Raw genomic sequence first — 27712 nt, forward strand, 5'->3', positions numbered from 1 at the left:
CTTGTTAGAAGTAGATCATTATTAGGCCAGATTTATTCTGAGTTGCATTAAACAAGTATGCAACAGCCAGTGTAATCATAATACAGACATTTTACAAATGAAAAAAAAACATCCTAGTTCTAGACTTCTTGAGCCATTTGTAGCTAACAGGATCATTCGCTTGTTTTTCCTCTGTCAGTCAGGAGAAAGTAGACTGTATCACAGTCAACTGTGAGCCTGTAAAAGCTGCGATTGATGACCTGATCCAGAGGCTGTTTGACATATTGCTCTTATCACTTAGGAAGTCAATACAAGGTAAACAAACACAGACATTTGTGGTGAGTGATGCAAATTCTTGAACTGAATAACTAAAATACACATATGATTAAATGCAGTTTTTAATGAAGGTGTTTATTATTAAGGGGAAAAAATCTACATGGCCCTGTGTGAAAAAGTGAAACAACTGCAATCAAGCGTAACTGACAATGAGTTTTTTTTACAGCACTGTGGAGGAATTTTGGCCCACCTATCTTTAAAGAGTTGTGGTAATTCAGCCACATTAAAGGGTTTTCAAGCATGAACCGCCTTTTTAAGGTCATGCCACAGCATCTCAATCAAGGTTGGGACTTTGACTAGGCCACTCCAAAGTCTTCATTTAGTTTTTCTTAAACCATTCAGAGGTGGACTTGCTAGTGTGTTTTATATCATTGTCCTGCTGCAGAACCCAAGTGCTCTTCAGCTTGAGATCATGAACAGATGGCCGGACATTCTCCTTCAGGATGTTTTGGTAGACAGCAGAATTCATGGTTCCGTTTACCACAGCAAGTCTTCCAGGTCCTGAGGCAGCAGCTCTAGACACTAGATATAGTGATCTCGAGTACTTTGTTTCAGCTTTGTTTCTGATTTGTTTCTAAATTTTCTTGTATGACAGCATGATGTCTGGCTTTGGAGGATCTTTGGTCCACTCCACTTTGTCAGACAGGTCCTATTAAGTGATTTCCTGATTGAGAACAGGTGTGGCAGAAATCAGGCCCGGGTGTGGCTAGAGAAATTAAACTCAGCTTAACAAAGATCACTTTTTCATACAGGGCCATATAGGTTTGTTTTTCCCCCCTTAATAATAAACACCTTTATTTAATAACTGCATTTGATCATATGTGTATTTTACACCAATCAAAACCAAATGGTTTTTTTTTTTCTGTTCTACCTTATCTCAATTTTGTTTTCCATTCTTAAAGTCCCATGACATCCCCTTTGCTCTCACTTTCCTTTTCTGTTTTTGTTTCTTTGTGTAAATCGATCTCTTCCTTGTTTTTAGGCCACGTGCAAACTATAGACAGTTTTGTGTCAGAATCAATGGAGGCCTTGTCCAACCGACCAGAAACCATGGAGGAGATTGGTACAGCCAATAGCACATATAACCAGATACTTGCCCGCAAACCTGAAGTAAGTCCTAAACACATCAGCATTGCAATTTGAAAAATAAAAAATAATTTGTTGAACTGTTTTGCTACTTTATAATGGATGTTAAAAGAAAATATTTGTCACCATTTAATCATAATTGAGCTTTATGTTAAATATTCAGTTACAAGGGTTTGACATGCACTGCATGCATGTGTACAGATCCAACCTCAGTTCCAATGTGCTGAAGAGAAGAATCGCTTGCTGCGTGCTGTGGCTGGAGCCGGGCTGGACTCCCTGTCTACACTGAGGGCCAAGTGGGACAAACTAGAGCTTGTCATGGAAAGCCATCAGCTCATGATTAAAGACCAGGTGACAGAAACGTGCCTTCAGCAACAGCTTCTTTCTCCTTTTTGTATCTCCACCCCTTTCATGTGCCATTTTAATTCCTACATCTGACTTTGTTTCTGTGCTACTTGCTTTCCCTTGTTTCTTTCTTAGGTCGAGGTGATGCGAAGTAATGCAGCCGGCCGCATCAATGCCTACAGGGCAGATTTAGAGCGGTTTAAGGCACGGTGGGACCAGCTTAAACCAAAGGATGAAATGCTTGAGACTGGGGATCATGCTGCCCTACTTGCATGTCTTCAAACCATCAGGGACAAGCAGCAGGAGTTTCAGGAGCTTGAGCTAGTGCGCAATAAACTTCTGTAAGTTTATTTTAGTTATAGTTAATGTACTAAGGATACAGTATGTGCCTACATCTTTCTGTTTTTTTGACCACCTCATCTCCCTGCAGTGAAGACTGTACATATTTTGACCTGGAGGCTCCAGATTTCTCCCTGGCAGAGGAGACAAAGAGAGACATGGAAGAGTGTAGCCAGATGTGGAGCCTCTATGAGGAATGGCAGCAGGGTTTCACAGAGAAGGCCCAAGAGGACTGGATTGTATTTAGGCAAGGGTTTAATTTAACAATCTTTGTTGTTTTTCAGTTCTTTTCTCCTTCTTCTTTCTTGCTGTCTGTACAGTCTTGCATTAATACGTACATACTGTATATATATTTTTTTACAGAAGTAAGACGTATGCGTTTGAGGAATTTCTGTTAGCATGGCAGGACAAGCTAAGGAAACTAGAGCAACCCACTGCCATGTCTGTCAAACTACAAGGGGAAGTGGACAAATACAAGGTATACCGTTAAAACCCTTTATTAGTGCCTACTGCTATATATTAGTCAGTGCAGCACTCTTGGGTGATAGATTTTGTTGAGTATAAAATGACTCAGAAAATGTCGATCTGCTCTTACTCTTACTAATATATTTTGTGGACACTTCTGTGTAATTGTGGAAATAGAAGAAAGGCCTTGAAGGTAAAAAATGTTTTCAGACCATGAATTCTATGGCCCTCAATATTTAAAGTAAATGTGAATGTGTGTTTTGTGGCTACTCAAAGAATATTGGCAGCACCAGTTTTGTTAAAACTGTTGCACGATGGTGAAAGTATGACTGACATAAATATTATAGCAGATATTTGGGAAGTTTATTAGTGTTTTTGTGGTTTTAAGTTTTCTTTTTCTTCCTGCATGTCTAGAACATGGTTCCAGTGCTGAAGTATGTACGTGGGGAGCACCTATCTCAGGACCATTGGCTTGACATGTTCCGTTTGCTGGGTCTCCCAAGAGGGACGACCTTAGAGAGACTTACCTTTAATGACCTGCTAAGCGTGGCAGACACCATCATCGAGAAGGCACTAGAGCTCAAGGTTTGGCCCATCATACATATTTGAAATACAGTTTAATATATAGGTTTACATTTTCAGTTTTGATGTTTCTCTAAAATTTTCATTTCATGAATCAGGATCTGAACAGTCGGGCCCAAGCAGAGGTGACAATCAGAGAGGCCCTCAGGGAACTGGAGTTGTGGGGAGCTGCAGCCACCTTCACCCTCACTGACTACACAGACAATAGTGGGCGCAGTCTCACCCTCATCAAGGACTGGAAGGATATAGTCAACCAGGTAGATATGTACAAAATAGACTTACCTACAGTACCTTAAACACAGTACAGTACCGATTACAGAGTGAGTAATTCATTAAGGCTTTGTAATAAACAATATTAGGCTATTTAATTTTAACTATTAACTTTTATTTCAACTATTATTACCTACATTTGGGATTCTTCCAAATGATCTTATCCTTACTGTCTTATATTTGTTCTACCATAGTTTATTGCTTTTATGGGAAAGAACCACCAACAACTATAAACATTTACAATGTACTGTGACAAAGGTTACAATTTGTCTCCCCACTGAATTAGGTAATTTTTTAATGACTTGATAAGGATGTAGAAATCAAAAAAACCCATGTCTCTTTTGGCATTCTGCTCTGCACAAACGTTTCTGAAACTAGGTCTTGATTTAGCAGGCCTGACTAAACTGGCCTGTCTAGCACATTAGCACATGGCGTAAGTACTTTCTGAAAAATGTGGGTCTTCCTTCTTCATTCAGGCACAGTGATGATTTATAAATATCAAACATCAGCCAGTCATCTTTCTATTGATGTCATCTTTTCTTATAAACAAGTGAGACAAAACGCTAATTTCTGAATTATTATAATGCTGTTTAATTAAAATAATCTGCATGTGTTTTTCTTATTTAAACATTTAGCTGATGTCACTACTGTATTTGCATTTCACCATTTACCCAGGTTTTATAATTTTTATGTTTTAATATTAAAACTTTCAATTGGTCTGGTAAATTAGGGTAGATCCTTTTGGTAGAGATACATGAGAGGCACAAAAATATCTTCAGAAAATGTAGGAATATCTCCTGGCACAATTAAATCAATCCTTAAGGATTAGCAAACACCTGCTTTATCAACACTCTCTGTCCAGGTGGGAGATAACCGCTGTCTGCTCCAGTCTCTGAAAGACTCTCCCTACTACCGCAGCTTCCAGGACAAGGTTAGGCCAAATCTTGAATCCATAAATAACATTACACACTCTTTAAGTGTATTATTGTTATTAATGGGGTAAGTCCATTTCCTCTGGCTTTGCGTTTTATAAATGCATGGTAAAAAATGACCCTAATTATTATATCTGTTCTTTGTTATTCATCTTCAAATGAAGAACTAATCCTTAATGAAGCAGCACTAACCCAAACAACTGTATTGGTACTCTGCATGTATCCAGGTCAGTCTGTGGGAGGTACGTCTATCAGACTTAGATGAATATCTCCTCAGTCTAAATGCCATCCAGAGGCGATGGGTTTATCTGGAGCCTATTTTTGGACGTGGAGCATTGCCCCGAGAGGAGGCCCGTTTCAAACGGGTCGATGAAGACTTCAGGTACTTCTAGACAGCTAAGAGAGGCTTTACTCATGATTCAAAGTTTTTTTGTGAGCTGAAAGGTCAAAATATAAGTTACGTTTGACAAAGTGATAGAAGACAAATTACTACTCTGTTATTCTGATCTGAAATGAAAGTCTAAAGTGAAGGATATATTGTACAGTATATAATGTACATACTAAAACTAAGTCTTAAGGTTGGTGTATTGTTTTACTGAAACAATATATCTGTCTAATATGATGTTTAATTTTCCATACAGCGTATGTTGTATGTTCAGTGTGGTTGATAATTTATACACTAGGCTAACATTCAATTTATTTTACCTGAAGGAATAAATACGTTATCATTGTGGTTTTAATAAAGCACTTTGTTCTTGTGTATAACAGGTCTATAATGTCAGATATTCAGAGGGACAACAGAGTTGTTTCTCTGAGTTCAAGAGCGGGCATCAGAAGCTCCTTGGTCACCATACTGGATCAGCTGCAGCGCTGCCAGAAGTCACTTAATGAGTTCTTAGAGGTAGACACAAAGGCACTGTTCCTTTACATGGGTTTTCAAGTGTGAGATTCTTTCTTAATTTGTTTTTGTGTGGTTATTGTAGGAGAAGCGCTCCGCGTTCCCACGGTTCTATTTCATAGGAGATGATGATCTGTTAGAGATTCTTGGACAGGCAACAAACCCAAGTGTCATTCAGTCACACCTCAAGAAACTTTTTGCAGGCCAGTGTCCCCTGTTTTGTTATGTTATGCTCAGCTCTGTTGTGTTTCTCATCTTTTCTACCCTCTTACTTGTTTTGCATGTATCATAGCATTATCTGTTTGACAGTAAAGGTAATGTGCATATGTACAATTTGTGCAGGCATCCACAGTGTTGTATTTGATGAACAGTGCCAGCACATTGTCGCCATGTGTTCTTTGGAGGGAGAGGTAGTGCCACTCAGAAACCTTGTACGCATCTCCAGTCTTGTAGAGGTAATGCTGTTTTATTTCACCACTGATATTCTGCCTTGAATGTGTGGATAAGTGGACACTTGAAGCATGTGTTGGCAGTTTCTGTGTATTTTAAGAAAGGATGTGACATTTATGTTTTATACATAGTTGTAGTGGTCTTTGTACCTCTGTTTGTCTTCTTTGTAGGTGTGGTTAAGTCAACTGTCTGCAGAAATGAAGGAGACTCTGAAGCACCTGCTGTATGAATGTGTGTCAGCAGGGAAGAAAGGGGAGGTGGACCCCTCACGCTATCCATCACAGGTACGTATTATACTGCCAATTCTTTTTGAAGATAGAGTAATTTTTTTAAATATTCTATAAATGCTTTCCACAATGTTTATTCATCTATTATAATTTGCTGTGTTATTTGTATACTTTTAAATCAACTAAAGTATGTGAACTATTTGGTATATTTTGGTATAGATCCTATGTCTGGCAGAGCAGATCCAGTTTACAGATGATGTCGAAAAAGCTCTAAAAGAGCAAAACTTGCATCAGGTGGAGGTGGAACTCAGTGGCAAATTGGAACATTACACTACAGTGGACGCAAGCTCTGATGACCAGCCTAACAAAGGTAGGATTTGTGCTTATGCATTGGTGAATAATCACAAACACAATGGACAGAAATCTGATGGAAAAAGCCAACAAAAGTATTCATTCATTCAACATAATAGAGAATGACACTGATGTTGGGTACATTTTGTTATTATATAAAATGAAAACAGCAGCGTGTACCATACTTCTTTCCCTTCTCCTGTGTAAATGCATAACTAATATCTTGAACTTATTTGGCAATGCATATTTACAGATACTGTAGTTTAGTCTGACTGTAATCTGGGAGGTTTTCAACCTTAAAAGAAATAAAACAATCATTATATTAGGCAAATACACGAGGTCAGTTTACTTCAGTAGCAGATTGCTGTTTTAGGTTTCTGATTGCATTCTTATCAGTATTGACCTCTTTCATACTGTCTTTATTAACAACTGCTGCATGACATTTGCCCTTCATTCCACTTTGAGACTCTGTCTTCAGTGGTTAAGGATTACATTCTGACTAGAATCTTGTGTTGGTGCTTTGGACTGAGAGATTAGGACCACTGGTCTTGTGGGAATCTCCTCATAGTCAGATAGAAACAAGGGACTTCAAAGCAGGGCAATACCCTTGCTGTGGCTGCAGCAGCTGACAGGCTAACTTAATGATCTAAGGCTGAATAGATGGCTACATAAAGCATACCAGCTGAGTTTTTCCTCACAACTTGAATTTGCAAAAGGGACTGTTACATTTAAATCAAGGTTTCTTATTCATTTATGAGATGAAAAGCTCCTCCATAACCCTGGAAGGGGCATAATTTCACAGAACATTGCTGCCAAATTCCAAGTCTCTTGTGTCAAATAAAAAGCGTCTATGAAAGCAATGCTTGTTTCTCTTGCTAGGTGAGTTAGATGCTGGAAATCTGCTTCATTTATTATTTTAGTAAGGTACCGTAGCTTTGACTTTTAGACATGTAGTGGTATACCAGGAATTCCACTGTACTGTGATGTAGACTATTAGATGTTTCCATCTTCAGTGACTCTTGCCTGCAAAACTCAAACTTGAAATTAGCTCTCATTTCCATGATAACATCTCATTAAATAACCAGCACCCTTGAAAAATCCAGGTAGCTAAACAGGCTGCAGGATGGTGGTACTGATTAAATCAGCTAAAGTAATGGCAAGAGGGATAATCTAATTACCCAGTGTACATAAATGGGCCATTAACGATGAGGGGAGCAGGGAGCGACCTCCCATTTGCTGCAGAGACATGACAGGGAAGCATACATTTAGTTTTATGTATTCTTCTAGGTCTAAGCTGACATCTGTAGTGCATGACTTTAAAGGTAGATAAAACAGATAGTTGTATAAGTCTTTACAATGAAAAAATATATTGTTCTTTTTTTTCTGCTCAGCTGCAAAAGCTGTCTAGGATTGTGGACACATTTTTAACTCTGACATTGTGCATTTTTCAATATTTTTGAAACCAGTCTGTTACCTTATTCCTTCAATCATTTCACCTCAGATGTTGGGTTTGTTTACACAGCCAGTGGTACCAATTATTATTGTGACTAAACAGTCCCAGACTTTTACTTTGAACACCTCTTCCTAGCGTTGACAAAAGTGCAATTCATTGTAAAAAAACTGTCAGTGGTTAAGTACTTTTTACAAAATCAAGAGGGTGAGCTGTTATTTCGTAATATGAACGCCCATATTCATGCATGTGTTCTTGTTCTCACTGGAGTCTTCTTCTCTCCAGAGTCCAGTGTTCTGCAGTTGAAGCTGAAGGCCTTGATCCTGGATATTATCCATAACATCAGTGTGGTGAAGCAACTGAACCAGACAAGAGTTAACAGTACTGATGCTTGGGCCTGGAAGAAGCAGCTTCGCTTCTACATGGGACCAGACAAATGCTGCTACATACATATGGTGGATGCACAATTCAATTACACCTATGAATACCAGGTATGTTAGAATTTATTGGTGATGCTTTTACCAAATGGCTGCTCACTAATGTTTCTTGTGCTGCTTACTTAGTGTTAAGTTCATGCTGGTGAAAGGGAAGACACAAACAACCATTTTCAACAGTTACTTGACAAACTAGTTCTTGTAGATCAGGGGTGTCCAAACTACGGTTGGCCCGCGGTCGGATTTTCTATGGCCCGCGGCTTCTCTCTTAAAATGTGTTATTTTTGGCCCGCCAGCCAAACAGAGTAAATCATACAAAATCAACAGGCAATTCTTGTTTTTGTTTTTAACTCATTGTGTAACGTTTGCGTCATGATTCTCTGAGCAGAACATTATCTCTCTCTGTCTGCATCGTGGTGCGTCATGCGGTGCTGCAGGGCTTGGTTGTTGGTTCCAGCTACGCAGAGGGCTCCGAAGGTGCACAACACCGGCTCAGCACTTTGACACAATTCACTACGAGACTAAACATGCTTCTGCATACAGCCTGCTATCAGAGAGCATCTGTACTGTACAAGTGAAGTTCTCCAAAACTACGGAGCCCCTCTGTGACATGGTAAAAAAGAAATAAATTGTGGCCACAAATTATGTATAACGTGCGCACGAAATATTGTTATTATTAGTTGTAGTATAGAAGCCCTATTGGAATTCATAGACGGGGCGCATGGGAGCGGGCTGCCTGGCCAGAGAGAAACCTCCCCGTGCAGCATTGAGTGTCCCTCTCTGGGGAACGTGCCGGAGTACTGGGGGGCTCCAGGAGCGCAGGGGAGTGGAGCGGAGCGTCCCTCTCCCTGTCCATCGTGTCGCTCCCTGCTGCCCGCTCCTGCCCGCACCAGGCAGCAGGGAGCGATGCTGGAGCCGTTAGAGAAGTTAAAACGATATGATGGACAGGGAGGGGGACGCTCATTGCTCCCTGCTGCACGGGGAGGCTGCGTCCTGGGCGGCAGCCTGCTCGGGCCTTTTTACCGGCGGCTGGATAAAAGCAACTCTCCAGAAATGCGAACATGCGACTTAGTTTGTGTCGTGTGAGCAGAGTGTCTGTTATAAACTGTGATGTTTTACTGGAACAGCAGAGCAGTCCGTCTTTGCTTGTTAACGTTCTCTGTTATTAGACTGTCAGCTGTACAGAGACGCGGCACTTCTCTCAAAAAGGCTCCGTCATTCAGTACGCATCTGTCGTAAGGCACGTCATCACGTTTTTACGTCTCGTTGCCATGCACTGCAAACCTGTGTAAACATTAAATTACCAGACCCTTTGAGATCAGCACTAAATGACTCCCACCTAGTCTACCTGAGATTTTACTGATGTCTGCTGCTCCTAAACCAGACCTGCCACATATGATCAGATCTCACCTTCACAGTAGAGTCTGTTGCTCTGTTATCACAACCACACAGTTTCTGAATGTTTTAAATTTATGCTAGAAATTCAGATAACATTTTCTGATCTGTTCATCTGAATGCTAAGATGTTATTTTGTTTGCTGTGTAAGATATAATCCATCCATCCATCCATCCATCTTCTACCGCTTATCCGGGGCCGGGTCGCGGGGGCAGCAGTCTTAAGCAGGGACACCCAAACTTCCCTCTCACCAGACACTTCCTCCAGCTCCTCTGGGGGAATCCCGAGGCGTTCCCAGGCCAGCCGAGAGACATAGTCTCTCCACCGCGTCCTGGGTCTTCCCCGGGGCCTCCTCCCAGTGGGACATGCCCGGAACACCTCCCCAGGGAGGCGTCCAGGAGGCATCCGAACCAGATGCCCGAGCCACCTCAGCTGGCTCCTTTCGATGTGGAGGAGCAGCGGCTCTACTCCGAGCTCCTCTCGGGTGACTGAGCTTCTCACCCTATCTCTAAGGGAGCGCCCAGCCACCCTTCGAAGGAAACTCATTTCGGCCGCCTGTATTCGCGATCTCATTCTTTCGGTCACTACCCAAAGCTCATGACCATAGGTGAGGGTAGGAACGTAGACTGACCGGTAAATCGAGAGCCTTGCCTTCCGGCTCAGCTCCTTCTTCACCACAACAGACCGGTACAGACCGGTGTTGCAGAGGCGTGTCAACCAAGACAGCCCCACAACATCCAGAGACTTAAGGTACCCAGGGCGAATCTCATCCACCCCCGGTGCCTTGCCGCCGGGGAGCTTTTTGACTACCTCGGCAACTTCAGCACAGGTGATGAACGAGTCCACCACTGAGTCATCAGCCTCCGCTTCCATAATGGAAGGCGTGTTGGTGGGATTGAGGAGGCCCTCAAAGTACTCTTTCCACCGTCCAACCACCCCCTCAGTCGAGGTCAACAGCTCCCCACCTCCACTGAATACAGTGTTGGCAGAGTACTGCTTCCCCCTCCTGAGGCGCCGGACGGTTTGCCAGAATCTCTTTGAGGCTGACCGATAGTCCTCCTCCATGGCCTCCCCGAACTCCTCCCAGGCCCGAGTTTTTGCCTCTACAACTGCCCTTGCTGCAGCACGCTTGGCCAGCTGGCTCCTTTCGATGTGGAGGAGCAGCGGCTCTACTCCGAGCTCCTCTCGGGTGACTGAGCTTCTCACCCTATCTCTAAGGGAGCGCCCAGCCACCCTTCGAAGGAAACTCATTTCGGCCGCCTGTATTCGCGATCTCATTCTTTCGGTCACTACCCAAAGCTCATGACCATAGGTGAGGGTAGGAACGTAGACTGACCGGTAAATCGAGAGCCTCGCCTTCCGGCTCAGCTCCTTCTTCACCACAACAGACCGGTACAGCGACCGCATTACTGCGGAAGCTGCACCGATCCGTCTGTCAATCTCCCGCTCCATTTTCCCCTCACTCGTGAACGAGACCCCGAGATACACAAACTCCTCCACTTGGGGCAGGAGCTCTCCTCCGACCCAGAGAGGACAGACTACCTTTTTCCGGTCGAGAACCATGGCCTCAGACTTGGAGGTGCTGATTCTCATCCCAGCCGCTTCACACTCGGCTGCAAACCGTCCCAGTGCACACTGGAGGTCCCGGCTCGATGAAGCCAACAGGACAACATCATCTGCAAAAAGCAGAGATGAAATCCTATGGTTCCCGAACCAGATCCCCTCCGGTCCCTCGCTGCGCCTAGAAATTCTGTCCATAAAAATTATGAACAGAACCGGTGACAAAGGGCAGCCCTGCCGGAGTCCAACATGCACTGGGAACAGGTCTGACTTACTGCCGGCAATACGAACCAAACTCCTGCTCCGGCCATACAGGGACCTAACGGCCCTCAACAGAGGGCCACGGACCCCATACTCCCAGAGCACCTCCCACAAGATGCCGCGAGGGACACGGTCGAACGCCTTCTCCAAGTCCACAAAACACATGTGGACTGGTTGGGCGAACTCCCATGAACCCTCCAGCACCCTGCGGAGGGTATAGAGCTGGTCCAGTGTTCCGCGGCCAGGACGAAAACCACATTGCTCCTCCTTAATCCGAGGTTCGACTATAGGCCTAATTCTCCTCTCCAGTACCCTGGCGTAGACTTTCCCAGGGAGGCTGAGGAGTGTGATCCCCCTGTAGTTGGAGCACACCCTCCGGTCCCCCTTTTTAAAAAGAGGGACCACCACCCCGGTCTGCCAGTCCAGCGGCACTGCCCCCGATTGCCACGCGATGTTGCAGAGGCGTGTCAACCAAGACAGCCCCACAACATCCAGAGACTTAAGGTACCCAGGGCGAATCTCATCCACCCCCGGTGCCTTGCCGCCGGGGAGCTTTTTGACTACCTCGGCAACTTCAGCACAGGTGATGAACGAGTCCACCACTGAGTCATCAGCCTCCGCTTCCATAATGGAAGGCGTGTTGGTGGGATTGAGGAGGCCCTCAAAGTACTCTTTCCACCGTCCAACCACCCCCTCAGTCGAGGTCAACAGCTCCCCACCTCCACTGAATACAGTGTTGGCAGAGTACTGCTTCCCCCTCCTGAGGCGCCGGACGGTTTGCCAGAATCTCTTTGAGGCTGACCGATAGTCCTCCTCCATGGCCTCCCCGAACTCCTCCCAGGCCCGAGTTTTTGCCTCTACAACTGCCCTTGCTGCAGCACGCTTGGCCTGCCGATACCTATCAGCTGCTTCAGGAGTCCCACAAGCCAACCAGGCCCGATAGGACTCCTTCTTCAGCTTGACGGCATCCCTGACCTCCGGTGTCCACCACCGGGTCCGGGGATTGCCGCCACGACAGGCACCAGAGGCCTTGCGGCCGCAGCTTCAGGCTGCTGCATCGACAATGGAGGTGGAAAACATAGTCCACTCCGACTCAATGTCTCCAGCCTCCCTCGGAATCTGGGTGAAGCTCTCCCGGAGGTGGGAGTTGAAGATCTCCCTAGCGGAGGGTTCGGCCAAACGCTCCCAGCAGACCCGCACAGTACGTTTGGGCCTGCCGGGCCCGTCCAGCCTCTTCCCCCGCCAACGGATCCAACTCACCACCAGGTAGTGATCAGTTGACAGCTCAGCCCCTCTCTTCACCCGAGTGTCCAAAACACAAGGTCGAAGGTCGGCTGACACGATTACAAAATCGATCATCGACCTCCGGCCTAGGGTGTCCTGGTGCCAGGTGCACCGATGGACAACCTTGTGCTCGAACATGGTGTTCGTTATGGACAAACCATGCCCAGCACAGAAGTCCAATAACAAAACACCACTCGGGTTCAGATCGGGGAGGCCGTTCCTCCCAATCACGCCTCTCCAGGTGTTACTGTCACTGCCCACGTGGGCGTTGAAGTCTCCCAGCAAGATGACAGAGTCCCCGGTTGGGGTGCCATCCAGCACCCCTCCCAGAGACTGTAAGAAGGTCAAGTACTCTACACTGCTGTTCGGCGCATACGCCGAAACCACAGTGAGAGACCTCTCCCCAACCCGGAGGTGCAGGGAGGCGACCCTCTCACATACTGGGGAAAACTCCAACACATGGCAGCTAAGCTGTGGGGCTATAAGCAAGCCCACACCAGCCCGCCGCCTCTCACCATGGGCAACTCCAGAATAGAAGAGAGTCCAACCCCTCTCAAGGAGTTGAGTTCCAGAACCCAAGCTGTGCGTGGAGGCGAGCCCGACTATATCTAGTCGGTACTGCTCGGCCTCCCGCACAAGCTCAGGCTCCTTCCCCCCCAGCGAGGTGACATTCCATGTCCCCAGAGCCAGTTTCTGTGTCCGGTGATCAGGTCGCCGAGGCCCCCGCCTTCGACTGCCACCCAATCCACTCTGCACCGGCCCCTTACGGTTCCTCCCACCGGTGGTGGGCCCATGGGAGGTCGGCCCCACGTCGCTCCTTCGGGCTAAGCCCGGCCGGGCCCCGTGGGGAAAGGCCTGGCCACCAGGCGCTCGCATTCGAGCCCCAACCCCGGGCCTGGCTCCAGGGTGGGGCCCCGGCTGCGCCATACCGGGCGACGTCACGGTCCTTGATTTTGCTTGCCTCATAAGGGGGTTTTTGGACCGCTCTTAGTCTGTAAGATATAACATATTACAAAACAGCATACACAGTTTTTATTGTTTAAAATAATGACATCGGGGACTGTTGGCCCTCGGAGAGTTTCGCATTATCGAATCTGGCCCTCCCCGAAAAAAGTTTGGCCACCCCTGTTGTAGATTGACTAATGTGCTATTACATATATTTCTGCCAAGTTGTGCCTGTGCATGTTGCACTCTCTATTTTGCTTAAATGTACTGTACATGACGTACTCGCCTCTATGGTCCTACAGTAACACACATTAGTGTTATGTCTCCCTATATTTACTTAACCAACACTATAACATTAATTCTAGTATAGATAAATCACAGGACACCCCTGTGATTTTGTAAACAAGAAGGCTCCACTTGAGTATTCCACTAATGCTCTCACACATGTTAATAGTTGCAGTCAAAGATGTAAATGCTACAGGATCATGAATGATGTGGTAGCTGCAGGTTTCTTTCAGTATATTACAAATTGTGTTTATATTGCAGGAATATGTTTTCTTTCACCTTTTGGGGGCACTGTTTATGCAGAGATGTGGGGCACTGAAGCTTCTTTTTCTGCTGCAGTTCTGTGGAAGCTGGATTTAGTCTTTTTAAAATTTATTTTCCTGTCCCTCATCCGTTTTTTTCATTATTTTCCTTATTCGTCCATCATCTGTTTGTTTTCTTTTAACCTCTGCTGAATTCTTTCAGCCTTGCTTTCCTGACTTTATTGCTAATTGTCTTCTCTTTCTTACCATCCTAGGGAAATGCTGCTAAGCTGGTGCACACACCACTCACTGATAAGTGCTACCTGACTCTGACCCAGGCCATGAAGATGAGGCTGGGGGGGAACCCCTATGGGCCAGCTGGCACAGGAAAGACAGAGTCGGTCAAAGCGTTAGGGGGGCTGTTTGGACGCCAAGTTCTGGTGTTCAATTGTGATGAGGTATAAAGATGCTTATTTGAAAGAGTTGGAAGGTTGACTAAATGTTTGAACCCTAAATTTCAACACATCTTTGAAACACATACATTCACTAATGCTGTGATTTCTACACACACTGCTTGATTGGTAATTGAGAACGACAATGACAAGATTTTGGTGTTTTCTTTCTCTTTCCAGGGCATCGATGTGAAGTCAATGGGACGAATCTTTGTGGGGCTGGTGAAGTGTGGAGCATGGGGCTGCTTTGATGAGTTTAACCGTTTAGAGGAAGCTGTGCTATCTGCAGTTTCCATGCAAATTCAGGCCATTCAAGACTCCCTTAAACATCACAAGAGCACATGTGAACTGCTTGGGAAGGAGGTCAGAAGTTAGATGCAGACAAATACTGTTTTTAGCTACTAATGCCAAAAAGCATGCATTGACTAGCCTTTAGCATTTATAGTTTTCTCAGTTTTTATATCTTTCTTCTTAATTCATCTGCGTACAACAGTTGGTGGGGGTTGAATTGGTTGGATCATTAATCAGCAAGCAATTAACCAAACAAAACTTTCCCATACCTTTTGCAAATTTTAAAAAAATTAAAGATAAATAGTTCTGTCTTTTCTTAATCCGCCAGGTGGAGTTGGACCCAAACTCTGGGGTGTTCATCACCCTGAACCCAGCAGGAAAAGGCTATGGAGGCAGACAGAAACTGCCGGACAACCTAAAGCAGTTATTTAGGCCTGTGGCCATGAGCAGGCCAGACAATGAGCTCATTGCAGAAGTCATCCTCTACTCTGAGGGCTTCAAGAATGGAGAAATACTTGGGCGTAAACTAGTTGCTGTCTTCAACCTGGCCAGGTAGAAATTGTGAACAATAAAACTTTTGTCACTGTCGACATACTGTTATCAGCAGAACATGAAATTGTGTATTTAAATGACCTTTGTCTCCTGTGTGGTTTTGTTGTTTGGTACAAAATCATGCAAAGGTGGTGTGTTTATGTAAATTCATGCCTAGTACAGTCTCTGGTAGTCTATTGTTTTGAGGATAAATTATTCTCAATCTCTCACCCCGGTGCCTTTTTTTGTCTGTGCAGGGAGTTGTTGACTCCCCAGCAGCATTATGACTGGGGTTTGCGTGCTCTGAAGACAGTGCTGAAGGCCTGTGGCAGTCTCTTGCAGCAACAGAGGAGGAGTCAGGACAAGGACAAGAGTAAGACACCCTCTGGCTATTTTTCCATTTTAGTTTACAATATTCCTTTGAGGCATTTTTCCTTTTTGAGTTAGGAGAAAGTGGGTGCATGTCTGGCCACTATTGTTGGTCATATTGCCCAAACACTCAGATCAGCTCTCAGAATGTACACATCTGTCACTGCAATTACATGTATGTGATGCATAACACCCTTACAGTAAGAGTGTGCAATCCCATGCAAAATCAGCATGTGTCTAATCCTTCAAATTGAAAGTCAAAATAGACACCGTATTTTTTTCTTTAGAAGCATAGATCATAAAAACCTGTGTTGTCTGTTTTAATGAGAAGTTTATTATACCTGATAAGATAATACTAGTGAGCAAAGAATACAGCATGGCCATCACACTATAATTCACTTAATGACTGTATATGCTCTTCCACCAGCACGGACCAACATCAGGCTACTTCCTCATAAATACTAGAATAATAACAAAATCATAAAAGCAATTACACGATACCTAATTTAAATGTCAAGGGCCAACTGCAGGACACAAGTCTTCAAACTTAGCTGGAGATTTGCAGCATTAAATCATGTTGGCCACCTAAATCTTGTGCTTTTGTTACATCTTGCAAGCATATCTTATCTTTTAATAATAAATAAAAGATAAATAAATATGCCACAAAGACAAAATACACATAATACTGTCATGTATTATAACAGGCAGTAGACATCCAAAAGCTTTTTAAAGTAGATTAATATTTAATGTTGACATACTATGATCAATTTGAATCAATGAACTTTTTTGCATGAATTCATTATTTAACAGACTGAACAGCAAGACTGTAGTATATGCCCTTTTTCATTTTTGTTGTTGTTGTTTTGATGTATGTTCACTAGGAGTATCTGAAGAAGGCCACGAGCAAATGTTTTTCTACCTCCTCAAAATAACCTTGATGAACTAAAATGATTAAACTTTTGGCCATTTGGCCTGACTGTCTCTAAACTGTGTCTAATGAGAATAGATGAAAACTGTGTCTGTACCAATATCAACCTTCGAACCTGAGAGACAGAAAGTTGCTCTGCTGATAAAAAGGATTAGAGGATGAAGTGATAGTGAAAATTGGTTTGATGGTGCTTATCACACACCCAACAGGGTCCATGCTACAGAATGCGTTGTTATTAATCTATGCCCCTTTTGTGTGAGTATCTGTTCAAGTCGGTTTTATAAACACAAAGCATGAGTATACTTCATGGCATCAAAAGACTGTATTGATGAGTACTTTCTCTGCACACCTACCATCTTTGCACTCTAAATCGTCTAATACAGACACGCCATCAATTGACATTTATTTCAAATGCTTCAGTTGAAAACTTTTCTTCCCTTGGGTTTTTCCACTTGCCTGTACTTTTGTCCTTCTCCGTTCTCTTGTTCCCAAACACTTCGCCAGAGTTTAGTTGTTTACCTCTCCAGTACCCCTTTCCCCGCCTCTTTCCCCCCTCCTTCTGACCTCTTGTTAGCTCTCTCTCTGATACCCCGCTGTCGATGTTGGTCTCGTCCCACTCCTTCTCACTTGCTGCCCTCTGTTTCTCACCCCCATCTCCCCTTCATGTCTCTATCTTTCAATACTTTACCTCAGTCTTTCTTCCTTCATCTCTGTCTTTACCTGATTCTATCGTTCTCTCTTTCAAACCCTCTGTTCCATTGCCCACACTTTATCTATCCAACACACACACACCCACACACAGACACACCACATGCACCTCCTGTCTGTCGATGAGTCCCTAAGGTTTTCTTGTGTTTGTCTCTGTGTGTAGTCTAGCCAAATATTCGTTTCTGCTGTGAACAAAAATGCCACATTTATGCCTGAAGGGAATGGAAGCATCTATGGAAAAGAGAACAAAAGTATTGACAGGCTTTGCTAATTAGCACATTTTCAAAAGGGGATTTATGTGTAAAAACCAGTAACGGCTAGACTAGGTTACTCTAATAACCTTGTTTTTGGCATGCCCTTCCATCCATTCATCCATCCATCTATCTTCTGAACCCACTTTGTCCTGTAGTACAGGGACACAGGGGCCTGGGGCCTGGGGCCTATCCCAGCTTTCTAGGGGTGAGAGGCGGCATGCCCTTCCCTATGCCTGTATTAGTTTACTCTTACTTTTTTTCATAACCAGTCGAAAGCATTTTTAGCATTCTCACTGAAGAACTTTTACATGCTTAACTTAGCTCAAATTGGAATGAAATTTAAACTAATGTCCTCTTTCATTCACGTGCAGTTCAGGAGAGCAGCTTGGTAGTGCAGGCATTGAGACTAAACACCATGTCCAAGCTGACGTTTGCTGACAGTTCTCGGTTTGATGCTCTGGTCAGAGACGTCTTCTCTGGGGTTAGTTTCACTGATGTGGAGGACCAGATATTAATGCATGCGCTGGACCAAGTCTACAAAGAGGCACAGCTTGAACTTATACCCAGCCAGGTGAGTAAATGAAGACATCAGTTAGATGTGAGTTACTGGGTAAACATGATAAATGATGTAAACTAAGTACTCAGCAAGTGTCTGATCTATCTATCTGTTGACTGTTGCAGTTGAAGAAAGCATTAGAACTGAATGAACAGCTTAGGCAACGCATGGGTGTGGTCATCGTAGGACCAAGTGGAGCAGGCAAATCTACGCTCTGGAAGATGCTTAGGGCGGCTCTCAGCAAGACAGGCAAAGTGGTGAGTGCAGACAAACTCACATGGATTTACACATGGCATTAATGTAACATCAAACTGATGTTAACTGTTTATGTTGTGGTTTTAGTATTGTGCATCATATAAAAACATCCTTTAAGTGTTATCTTGCCAATGCTGTATTTTTGTAGGTGAAACTGTACACGATGAACCCAAAGGCCATGCCTCGACAACAGCTGTTAGGACATATAGACATGGATACCAGAGAGTGGGCTGATGGTGTCCTCACACACAGTGCCAGGAGTGTGGTCAGAGAACCACAGGGTAAGAGGGAAATACAGTGCAAATGGCAGTGGATACATCAACGTTGCTTGGAATTGTTTATAATGATGGGATTTGATTCACATTATAGCCCACTTTAACTGTACCCAGTGCACACTATAACTACTGGATAATAATAAAGTGGGCTGTATTTATTGGCACAGCAATGAATGAATCACCTTTGTGATATGTAATTTTGTGTTATCTAGAGGTAAACTCCTGGATTGTGTGTGATGGTGACATTGATCCAGAATGGATTGAGAGTTTAAACTCTGTACTTGATGACAATCGGCTTTTAACCATGCCTAGTGGAGAACGTATTCAGTTTGGACCCAATGTTAACTTCCTATTTGAGACTCATGACCTAAGCTGTGCATCACCGGCCACCATATCCCGGATGGGCATGATCTTTCTCAGGTTAGCTCTCCGTTACAGACAGAAGTTTATACTAATTGTTTCTATGCTTGCCTCATGTTTGGTTTGTGCTTATATTTTTAGTGATGAGGACATCGATGTTGGTGCCTTGGTAAAGTCATGGTTAAGGGGTCAGCCTGAGGAGTGTCACAGTAATTTAGAAAATTGGCTGGGGGATTACTTTCAACGAGCCCTGGACTGGGTTCTTAAACAGGTAGGACTTACCCAAACATAAATCTATGCACTGCCTTAAAAACTTTCCGATGTATTTAATTGCTACCATACAATGCTTCTCGTTTTCTTCTTTTTTTTCTAATCCATTCTTTTACAAATCCTATTATTCAAACTTGCATATGCCATGTTTTCTTCTCTTGTGACTTAAGAATGACTTCGTGGTGGAAACCAGTCTGGTGGGCACAGTCTTCAATTGTCTATCACACCTCAGTGCTGTGACAGAGAGAGGCCAGTTCATTGTTGGCCTTCTTAGAGGCATGGGTGGAAACCTTAACCTCAAAACACGACAGGAGTTTGCTAAGGAGGTGAGGATTCTTCACTTTTTGTATGAACAGGAGCGACTCTGAACTTAATTGTTACCAGTTAATGATCAATTGATGGGTCTTAATTCAAATAAGATATCAGTACTTCTTTGTGTCTTTATAGTTGATGAGCTGGGCCAGGGAAAGCCCACCAGACACCAGAAAACCCCTTGACACCTACTATGACTCTGAGAATGGCCATCTAGCTGCCTATACATTCCAGCATCCCGAGGGTCTCACGCTGGAACTGTTCTCTCAGACACACATGCTACCTGTAATTGAGACTACAGGCATGCAGAGAGGTCTACATGGTTTCTCTCCATGGCTCACTGCTCAGCACAGGCAACCCTTCATGGTGGTGGGGCCAGAGGGTTGTGGAAAGGGGTAATTACACATGCTTTACAAATGCATGCACACACATTTGCATAATCATAAACAGAGGAGGTATTTGCACACCCTTGCAACTGATGTATATGAGACACTGTGCATAAAGTTTATGCTCATAACCATATGAACCCCAAATTGGAGGGTTTAAATTGCAATAGACACTATATAACTTACCCCCTTGAATGACTGCATTTGTTGATTAACTATTATATAGATTAGTAGTTAATGTTTTTTATATATGCATTGCATCATGCATGTGCATCATGAGTTGTCTGACAGAGGCACTCAAAATGACACAAACTCACGATCAACACTGAAATCAAAACAGCATTTTTTTTAAAGACTTGACCTTTCTTAGCCACTGACAACTTAAAATAACAATCAGATCTATTGGTGTGTGTATGTGCTCTGCCTTGCGTGTGTGTGTGTGCACTCACACTGACACACACACACACACAGTTGTTGTCTCCAAAGTAATTGTGCCTCTCCCCAGGGGTTTGAAGAACAAGGGTCACTCAGTTTGCCTTTTACACTCCAGTTGAGCCTCTCAGTCCCTTGTTTTCTCATTCCCTTGTTTTGCCTCACTTCGCCTGAAAGGCTACTGTGCCAGTGAGGTGCTGGGCTTGTCAGTTTGTTCTTCTGATAAAAGAACATGTAATTAATTTGCTCACACATAGTGGATAGAGCAGACATGCACTCACTACATTTAATTTACAATTATTGTCTCTGTGTTTGCCCCCTCATAATATGTCTCTATTTGCGTTTTGGTCTATTATGATGAACATTGTACTTAATATCACAAGAAATCCTGTTGTTAAATACCACACACCTTTTATTTGTTTTTGCCGTTCTCAAACTCTCCTCTTACACTGTAAAGTGTCTGTGTATTTCTTGACTTTTTGTATAATTTGTTCACTGTTTAGCATGCTGCTGCGCTATGCCTTCTCTCGGCTGCGTTCCACCCAAGTTGCTGTGGTGCACTGCAGTGCCCAGACTTCATCTCGCCATGTTCTACAAAAGCTCAGCCAGACGTGCCTGTTGCTCAGCTCCAACACTGGCCGAGTGTTCAGACCTAAAGACTGCGAGAACTTGGTCCTTTACTTGAAAGACATAAACTTGCCCAAACCAGACAAATGGGGGACCAGCAACCTCATTGCCTTCCTGCAGCAGGTAGAGGATACATGCAAACAGAGTAGCAAATAAACTGTGGTTGGTTTAATATTAAAATTAGATTTAAGATTTCTTAATCTTTATACATGCAAAAAGAGTAGCAAAGAAAACTGTGGTTGGTTTCAGACTGAGACTATAAGAGTGTTTATCTCAGTACAATGAGCTGCATCTGGATGATATTAACTTCTATTGCTGTCTTTCTTTCAGGCGTTGACTTATAAGGGATTCTATGATGAAAATCTGGAGTGGGTGAGCCTTGAGAACATTCAGGTGGTGGCCTCTATGTCAACAGGTGGTGCTGTCGGGAGCCATTCACTCACCTCACGCTTCTCCTCTATTGTACGGATCTGCACCATAGAGTAAGTATGGAGGACTCTTAGTTTTAAAAATTAATTCCTTTTTTCAATGCAACTTTTAATTTCTCTCTCTCTTTAACCATGTCCCTGGTTCCCTCTTTATTTCCCCCTGCTTCTTTGAATCTGCCTTAAGCTATCCAGACAGAGAGCAGCTGCAGGCTATCTACTCAGCTTACCTGCAGCCAGTTCTTCAGCATGGTCTGGGCAGTCAGGCAGCATGGGCCAGCACAGGAAAAACACATCAGTTGGCTGGGTCTCTTGTTCAGCTTTATGAACAGGTATTAAATTTGACATTCATGCTTATCTGTATTTGTCAGATTTCCTTCCCTGAAATATTGAATGTATAAACAAGACAGTAGAGTTTTGAATTTGAGGAATTCCATATAAGGTAATACTTGTTCCTCAATAAGGATTGTATAATAATACACAGCGCTGAGGAATGATTTGAGGATGAGATGAAAAACTTTGGACATTAGCATTCAAAAAATGTCAAAAAGCTGTCTACTTCATTAAATATTGCTTAGCATCTTACTGCTTCACCGTGCTGTCACAAATGTCAGATAAGTAATTAAGTGACATTTGCGAGTAGTAATTAGATGTACTTTTGCTCACACTTTAGGGAAGAAATGTCTGTTAGTCTATTAGTATTATATTGACCTTGAGGAGAACTTTGTTGCATTTGGTAACTTTTAAAAAGACAGAATGCTGCTGGTAAGTCCAGTCTTTTGGAGGAATGCAACTGTGTTTTCTGTAGTGTATTATTTTTAAAACAAGCCTTTTGGTAAATAAATTTTCCAGTTCATTAAAATTAACTTTGATCTTTCTCCATTTTTTCCCTCTAATTAGGTGAAAGCAAAGTTTACAGTGGATGACCACAGCCATTACCTTTTCACCCCCTGTGTTCTCACAGAATGGGTCCTTAGTCTGCTGCGACATGACCTCACTGCAGGTAAAGAGTACACACATGTGAATGCTGCATATATTTGTATATGTATATATGTGTTTTTGTTTTTAGTGATGACAAGATCATTCCTGAAGAAGTTATGTAAGATCTGTAAGCCGTTTGTTATGTGGCATCAGCTAAATGTAAAAAAGGAGATTTTAGCTATCTATTGGTTTTCTGCTAATTCCTCACATAGAAAAGTTTTGCTGAGTAACAAAATGATTTATTAACTGATGCCAGAATCAAGAAACCAGCACCAGATGGCTTTGTGTCTTTTCAGTATTTCTTCAGCTACTGTTTCAAACTCGTCACCTTTTTCCTCACTCTGTCTGTCACCCTTCCTCTTCTCTTCTCTCTTTTCCCCAATTTCTCTTTGTCACTCTGTCCGTCTCTCCCTCTTTTATCATCTTGTCCCTTTGCTGTCCTTTCATCTCTCCCTCTGTCACTCTTTCTCTCTTTCTGCAATGTGTTCTTGCTGTGATAGTGAGTCCAATCATTTATTTTAATTAAACACGTCAGGGACAAACTTCTCTTTCCCTACGCTCATCATTTTTAACTTACTCTTACTTCTTTCACCTTTTTTCCACTCCTTACTGCTTACCTTCTTTTTGGTATGTACAAACATCATATATATTATATATTTGTTATGTCTTTTCTGTTGTAGTTTTTAATATTTATTATGCCAGAAAAATACCCAGAGTGCGATCTGTGATCCTGTTAAGACACCATAACACTTTCAATATAATGTGACAAACACTGTTTAAACCAGTTGACTATGAGTCAGTTTGCCATTTCATTTGGGAATGTAGTCTGTGACAAATCCTGCCAAAAACAGCACATTTACTCACGTTATGCCCTGAACATACGGCAGACTGTAAAACAGTGCATGTGAAAAATAAAAATGTTTTCCTCAAAGATTTAGAAAAATGTTAATTGAATATTAATCTAAATATGTATATGTATGTGTGTGACTTTTTTTTCTTTTTAGCTCAATCTAATGTGACAGACAGTGTGTTGGAAGTGGTAGCATATGAGGCCAGGAGGCTGTTCAGAGACCGGCTAGTTTCCTCCAAAGACCTTCACAACTTTGATAACATCCTCTCTTCCATCATACGGGGAGATTGGGGCTCTGATGCTCTAGACAACATGACTGGTATGTGATAACTCTGCAGCTAATTCAGTAGTCCAACAGGTTTTCAACAGAAAAGATAACATCGCAAACGCACTCCTGGGAGGTTATGTTAACATTTACAGATTGTCACCCATGCCTGAATTAAAGCACTGTCTGTTAAGAGTTTTTTTGACATCTCTGCATATGGAAATGTAGCTTTATTTGTATTTTCCAGTTTGTGTGCACCCATCTCTAAACACTGATCAAAAATGCAATATCATTCAGATTATTAAGTCAATACAAATGAATTATTTCCTACTTAATAATATGTGAGATTTGTTACACGATTATAAAACACCTAGAAATTGGATTTCAATGACGAGAATTATGAGAAGAATTATGGCTTATTTTAGACCGATATCTGGTGATAGTCAAATCTGCACCCTGCAAATAAAAGATAACTACAGATGCTGCTCTATGTAAATATTTATTATCAGGTTGGTACAGTGTTATATATCCCTGGCAAGTGCTGAAGAGCAAGCCAAAGCTTGTCATCTTCAGAAAAATAATTTTGGAAACCCATATAAAGAAAATATGCAAAGAGGGCTGGCTCAAATACAGAGCTAGAATGATCAAGAACAGGTCCTGGCAGCTGTACAATGGCATCTATATCTAAGGCCTGTGAAAGTTCTAAACAAAGGCTTTCAGTACTGACACCTACAATGAGAGACAAACCTGACACGATAAATGAAAGATAAATCACCCCCGTCCTTCACACACTCCACTGGCTCCCCATTTACCCCCGTATCGAATACAAACTCTTCCTCCACACCTACCTCTCTCTTCATGGAATTGCCCCTGATTATCTTACTGAACCCCTCACCCGACACACCAATTCCAGTACCTGGTCAGGCCAGATGCACCAACTGCGTGCTCCCAGGACTCGCCTCAAGAGGGGTGGCAGGGCCTTTGAAACCGCTGTTCCTTTATGTGGAATGCCCTGCCAAACCACCTCAGGGCACCACAATTGGCTAGTGCTTTTAAAACAGGTGTAAAGTCCTTCCTCTTCAGGAAAGCATATCTGAGCTATGTTACCATTTATTGATTTTATTGTCTTTTTATTATCTTGTCATTTATAGAATATATTATCTTTTTATTGTTTATATAATTGTATACTCTGGATCTGCTGCTCTGCTTAGCTTGTGCTAACTAGTCAGCTCTGGAGTATGATTCCTTTTAGGTTAGCCACCTGAGGCTGTTGGCTAACCTCCAAACGTTTCCCAACTGCTTAACCTGCCTCTCCCTGACAATAGGTTTTATTAGCGGTATGATTTCACAGACAAAATCTGACAGCCTTATTAATAGTAATACAACCTTTCTTCTATTTTTTATATGCAGCTAGTTGGTAAAAACCCTTTTGGTTACCCCCTCTTCTCACTAAAAAAATCTTTAACATCTGGTTCTGTTCTGAAACTGAAGTAATTAGTCAGATACATTGGCTTACACTGGTTTGGTCACAGGTTGGGTAAAAATTCCTGTAACTTTACATCAATGCTATTAGATGTGACTCGTTAAAAAGTTTGTAATAGCTGCTAATATTGTCCTTGCTTGCAGATGGTTTTTATGTGACATGGGGAGCCTCTGAAGCAGCAGTTATGGCTCCAGGCCAGTCTCTTCCTTCTCATGGAAAAAAGCTGGGGCGTCTGGATTCTGCTGACCTAAAACAAGTTATACAGAAGGTATGCAGTGACAAGATGATGTCGTCTGGTGTGTTAATTCGTCTTGGATTAACTTTCGACAAATAGTCAAATGTTTACATGTTAGCAACTGAGGCCATAGGTTTTTATTTTTTTTGTAAGAAAAGAAAACGAACAAAATGCTTTTTGAGCAGGATTGTGGACATCTTTTATTGTTTATTTGCCACCTTGTACTCTTACGTTTCTCCTATTGTGCTTGTGGATTTACTTCCCTGTGTGTTCATCCCTTTTCTTTCTTTAGGGAGTAATGCTGTACAGTCGTGATAACAGAGAGCTGGACCTACTCCTGTTCTGGGAGGTGTGCGACTTTGTGTCCAGGGTGGATCGTGTACTGAGCCGACCTGGTGGCTCTCTGCTTCTGGCAGGGCGGAGCGGAGTAGGTCGGCACACAGCCACATGCTTGGTGTCACACATGCATGGGTACACACTGTTTACCCCCAAAATCTCCCGTGGTTACACCCTTAAGAATTTCAACAATGACCTCAAGACGGTAAGTGTAGACTGTCTTTTAAATGAGATCTTAATTAAATCTCAACAGCTTAACTGGTTGAAATTGTGCTAGTTAATTGTCTCCTATAGTAGCTTTATTAAGTGCTTTGCTTTTTTTTTTTTTTGTTCTCGATTGATGTTGCCTGTTGACTGTGCTAAAAATCTTGCGTATGATGTGTATAATGTGTACAGCTGACGCAGCTGGCAGGTCTGGAAGGCCAACAAGTGGTTTTACTGTTGGAGGACTACCAGTTTGTTCACCCAGCTTTCCTGGAGATGGTAAACAGTCTGCTGTCATCAGGTGTGCCTTACCTTTGTTGTGTATATTGAGTATATTGATGTCCTGGTGTCAAGAGGCAGGCTAAACTAAGCTATTCCCATCTATATCTTCATTTTATTTTTTAGTTATTTGTGGTCCTAGGGTTGATAATGATCATATCATCTAGCAAGAAAGTGAGTGTATTTCCAAAATGTTAGACATTCCCATATATATCCAATAGTCCACAAAAATAATTTGAAGATGAATATTATAAAAATGTTATCAAGAGAGATTCTTAGAAGTTTAATGAGTCCACATGATTTGTGTGAGAATATAACCATCCACTGAGTTCCATCTAAGAGATTCTCATGCTTGTTATATTTCAGGTGAAGTTCCTGGTCTGTACGCCCCAGAGGAACTGGAGCCTCTTCTCTCCCCTCTCAAAGATGCCGCTTCCCAGGATGGGTTCACCGGTCCAATCTATAACTACTTTTCCCACAGTCAGTACCGTTGTACATATCAATAGCACAGTCCCTTTGACTGGTCAATATTTTTTATGTTCACATAAATGAGGTGTAGCAGTCCCTTTCTCACTGAAAGTCTCTACAATGTGTCATTTCTTTTCAGAAATCTCTTTTATTGTGTCTGAATCTATGCTTCTACCTCCCTGCTGTTTTTCTCTCACTCCACCCAGGAATCCAGCAGAATCTTCACATCGTTCTGATTATGGACTGCTCCAACTCCAACTTCACCATCAACTGTGAGAGCAACCCAGCATTTTACCGCAAGTGTTCTGTGCAGTGGATGGAAGGATGGTCTGAAAGCAGCATGAAGAAGGTGAATGGAGAACAGCAGAGATAACAATACCATTATAAACACATATATTTTTACTTCAGTTTAAATAATGACTCTTTCCCAACCGGCAAATTATTTAATTGTAATAATTGAACATTTCAGCACATCCATCTGTCTTTACATTGAGCTTTCATATTAGATGTGTCTGTTTGTACATTGTCAGATTCCTGAGTTGCTGATGGCAAAAACAGAACAAGGAAGGGAGGAAACTGAAAGAGAAAAGGGCACCAAAGTTAAAAGCTCAGGTAAAAAGCATTCAGCCAAACTCCATAATTACTTAAGGGAAGTTGTGTGGGATGTGACATATAAAAATATTACTGTTGTAAATTATTCACTTGGTTCAGCTTTGTAATTTTCTTGCCTAATAACACTTCTCTTCATTGAATGTATTAGATATTAAATAATTGTTTTAATCACTTTTTAGTTTAGACTAGGTTGTACTATAATTTAGAGGCCAACAGTATTAGAGAATGAGTTCATATCTGAAACCGGTTTATGCTCACAAACTTTTTCATGCTTGGCTCCCAGCTGGGTCTGGGCAAGGAGACCTGTGTCGTTTGTTCCTGATGGTCCATGAGTCATGTAGAGAACATGGTGCAACACCTAGTCAGTACATGGCCTTTCTGCATGTTTACACGGCATTATACAGCCGGAAGCAAAACCAGCTGACAACCAGACAACAGCACCTGCAGGTAAA

The 27712-nt window shown here is 42.7% G+C and overlaps 1 protein-coding gene across 1 annotated transcript in view; it reads left to right on the forward strand.

Moving 5' to 3' along the window:
* dync2h1 (dynein cytoplasmic 2 heavy chain 1) overlaps window positions 1–27712 on the forward strand; it is an 85728-nt gene that overhangs the window by 8119 nt on the left and 49897 nt on the right. Inside the window, exons 21-59 of the mRNA XM_028419152.1 lie at window positions 179–294; window positions 1298–1425; window positions 1603–1752; window positions 1882–2087; window positions 2177–2332; window positions 2449–2563; window positions 2965–3135; window positions 3231–3389; window positions 4265–4333; window positions 4562–4716; window positions 5103–5235; window positions 5318–5435; window positions 5575–5687; window positions 5853–5966; window positions 6129–6279; window positions 7996–8201; window positions 14392–14574; window positions 14749–14931; window positions 15188–15411; window positions 15648–15763; window positions 18021–18220; window positions 18331–18462; window positions 18609–18741; window positions 18948–19155; window positions 19237–19366; window positions 19536–19691; window positions 19813–20072; window positions 20999–21245; window positions 21453–21604; window positions 21735–21879; window positions 22448–22550; window positions 23533–23697; window positions 25270–25394; window positions 25654–25902; window positions 26094–26202; window positions 26547–26660; window positions 26855–26997; window positions 27179–27260; window positions 27544–27707. Of these exons, the coding sequence (XP_028274953.1) occupies window positions 179–294; window positions 1298–1425; window positions 1603–1752; window positions 1882–2087; window positions 2177–2332; window positions 2449–2563; window positions 2965–3135; window positions 3231–3389; window positions 4265–4333; window positions 4562–4716; window positions 5103–5235; window positions 5318–5435; window positions 5575–5687; window positions 5853–5966; window positions 6129–6279; window positions 7996–8201; window positions 14392–14574; window positions 14749–14931; window positions 15188–15411; window positions 15648–15763; window positions 18021–18220; window positions 18331–18462; window positions 18609–18741; window positions 18948–19155; window positions 19237–19366; window positions 19536–19691; window positions 19813–20072; window positions 20999–21245; window positions 21453–21604; window positions 21735–21879; window positions 22448–22550; window positions 23533–23697; window positions 25270–25394; window positions 25654–25902; window positions 26094–26202; window positions 26547–26660; window positions 26855–26997; window positions 27179–27260; window positions 27544–27707 (5983 nt within the window). The remainder of the gene's footprint in view (window positions 1–178; window positions 295–1297; window positions 1426–1602; window positions 1753–1881; window positions 2088–2176; window positions 2333–2448; window positions 2564–2964; window positions 3136–3230; window positions 3390–4264; window positions 4334–4561; window positions 4717–5102; window positions 5236–5317; window positions 5436–5574; window positions 5688–5852; window positions 5967–6128; window positions 6280–7995; window positions 8202–14391; window positions 14575–14748; window positions 14932–15187; window positions 15412–15647; window positions 15764–18020; window positions 18221–18330; window positions 18463–18608; window positions 18742–18947; window positions 19156–19236; window positions 19367–19535; window positions 19692–19812; window positions 20073–20998; window positions 21246–21452; window positions 21605–21734; window positions 21880–22447; window positions 22551–23532; window positions 23698–25269; window positions 25395–25653; window positions 25903–26093; window positions 26203–26546; window positions 26661–26854; window positions 26998–27178; window positions 27261–27543; window positions 27708–27712) is intronic.

The sequence above is a fragment of the Parambassis ranga genome, chromosome 13 (genome assembly GCF_900634625.1).
Source record: "Parambassis ranga chromosome 13, fParRan2.1, whole genome shotgun sequence".
Taxonomy (NCBI): domain Eukaryota; kingdom Metazoa; phylum Chordata; class Actinopteri; family Ambassidae; genus Parambassis; species Parambassis ranga.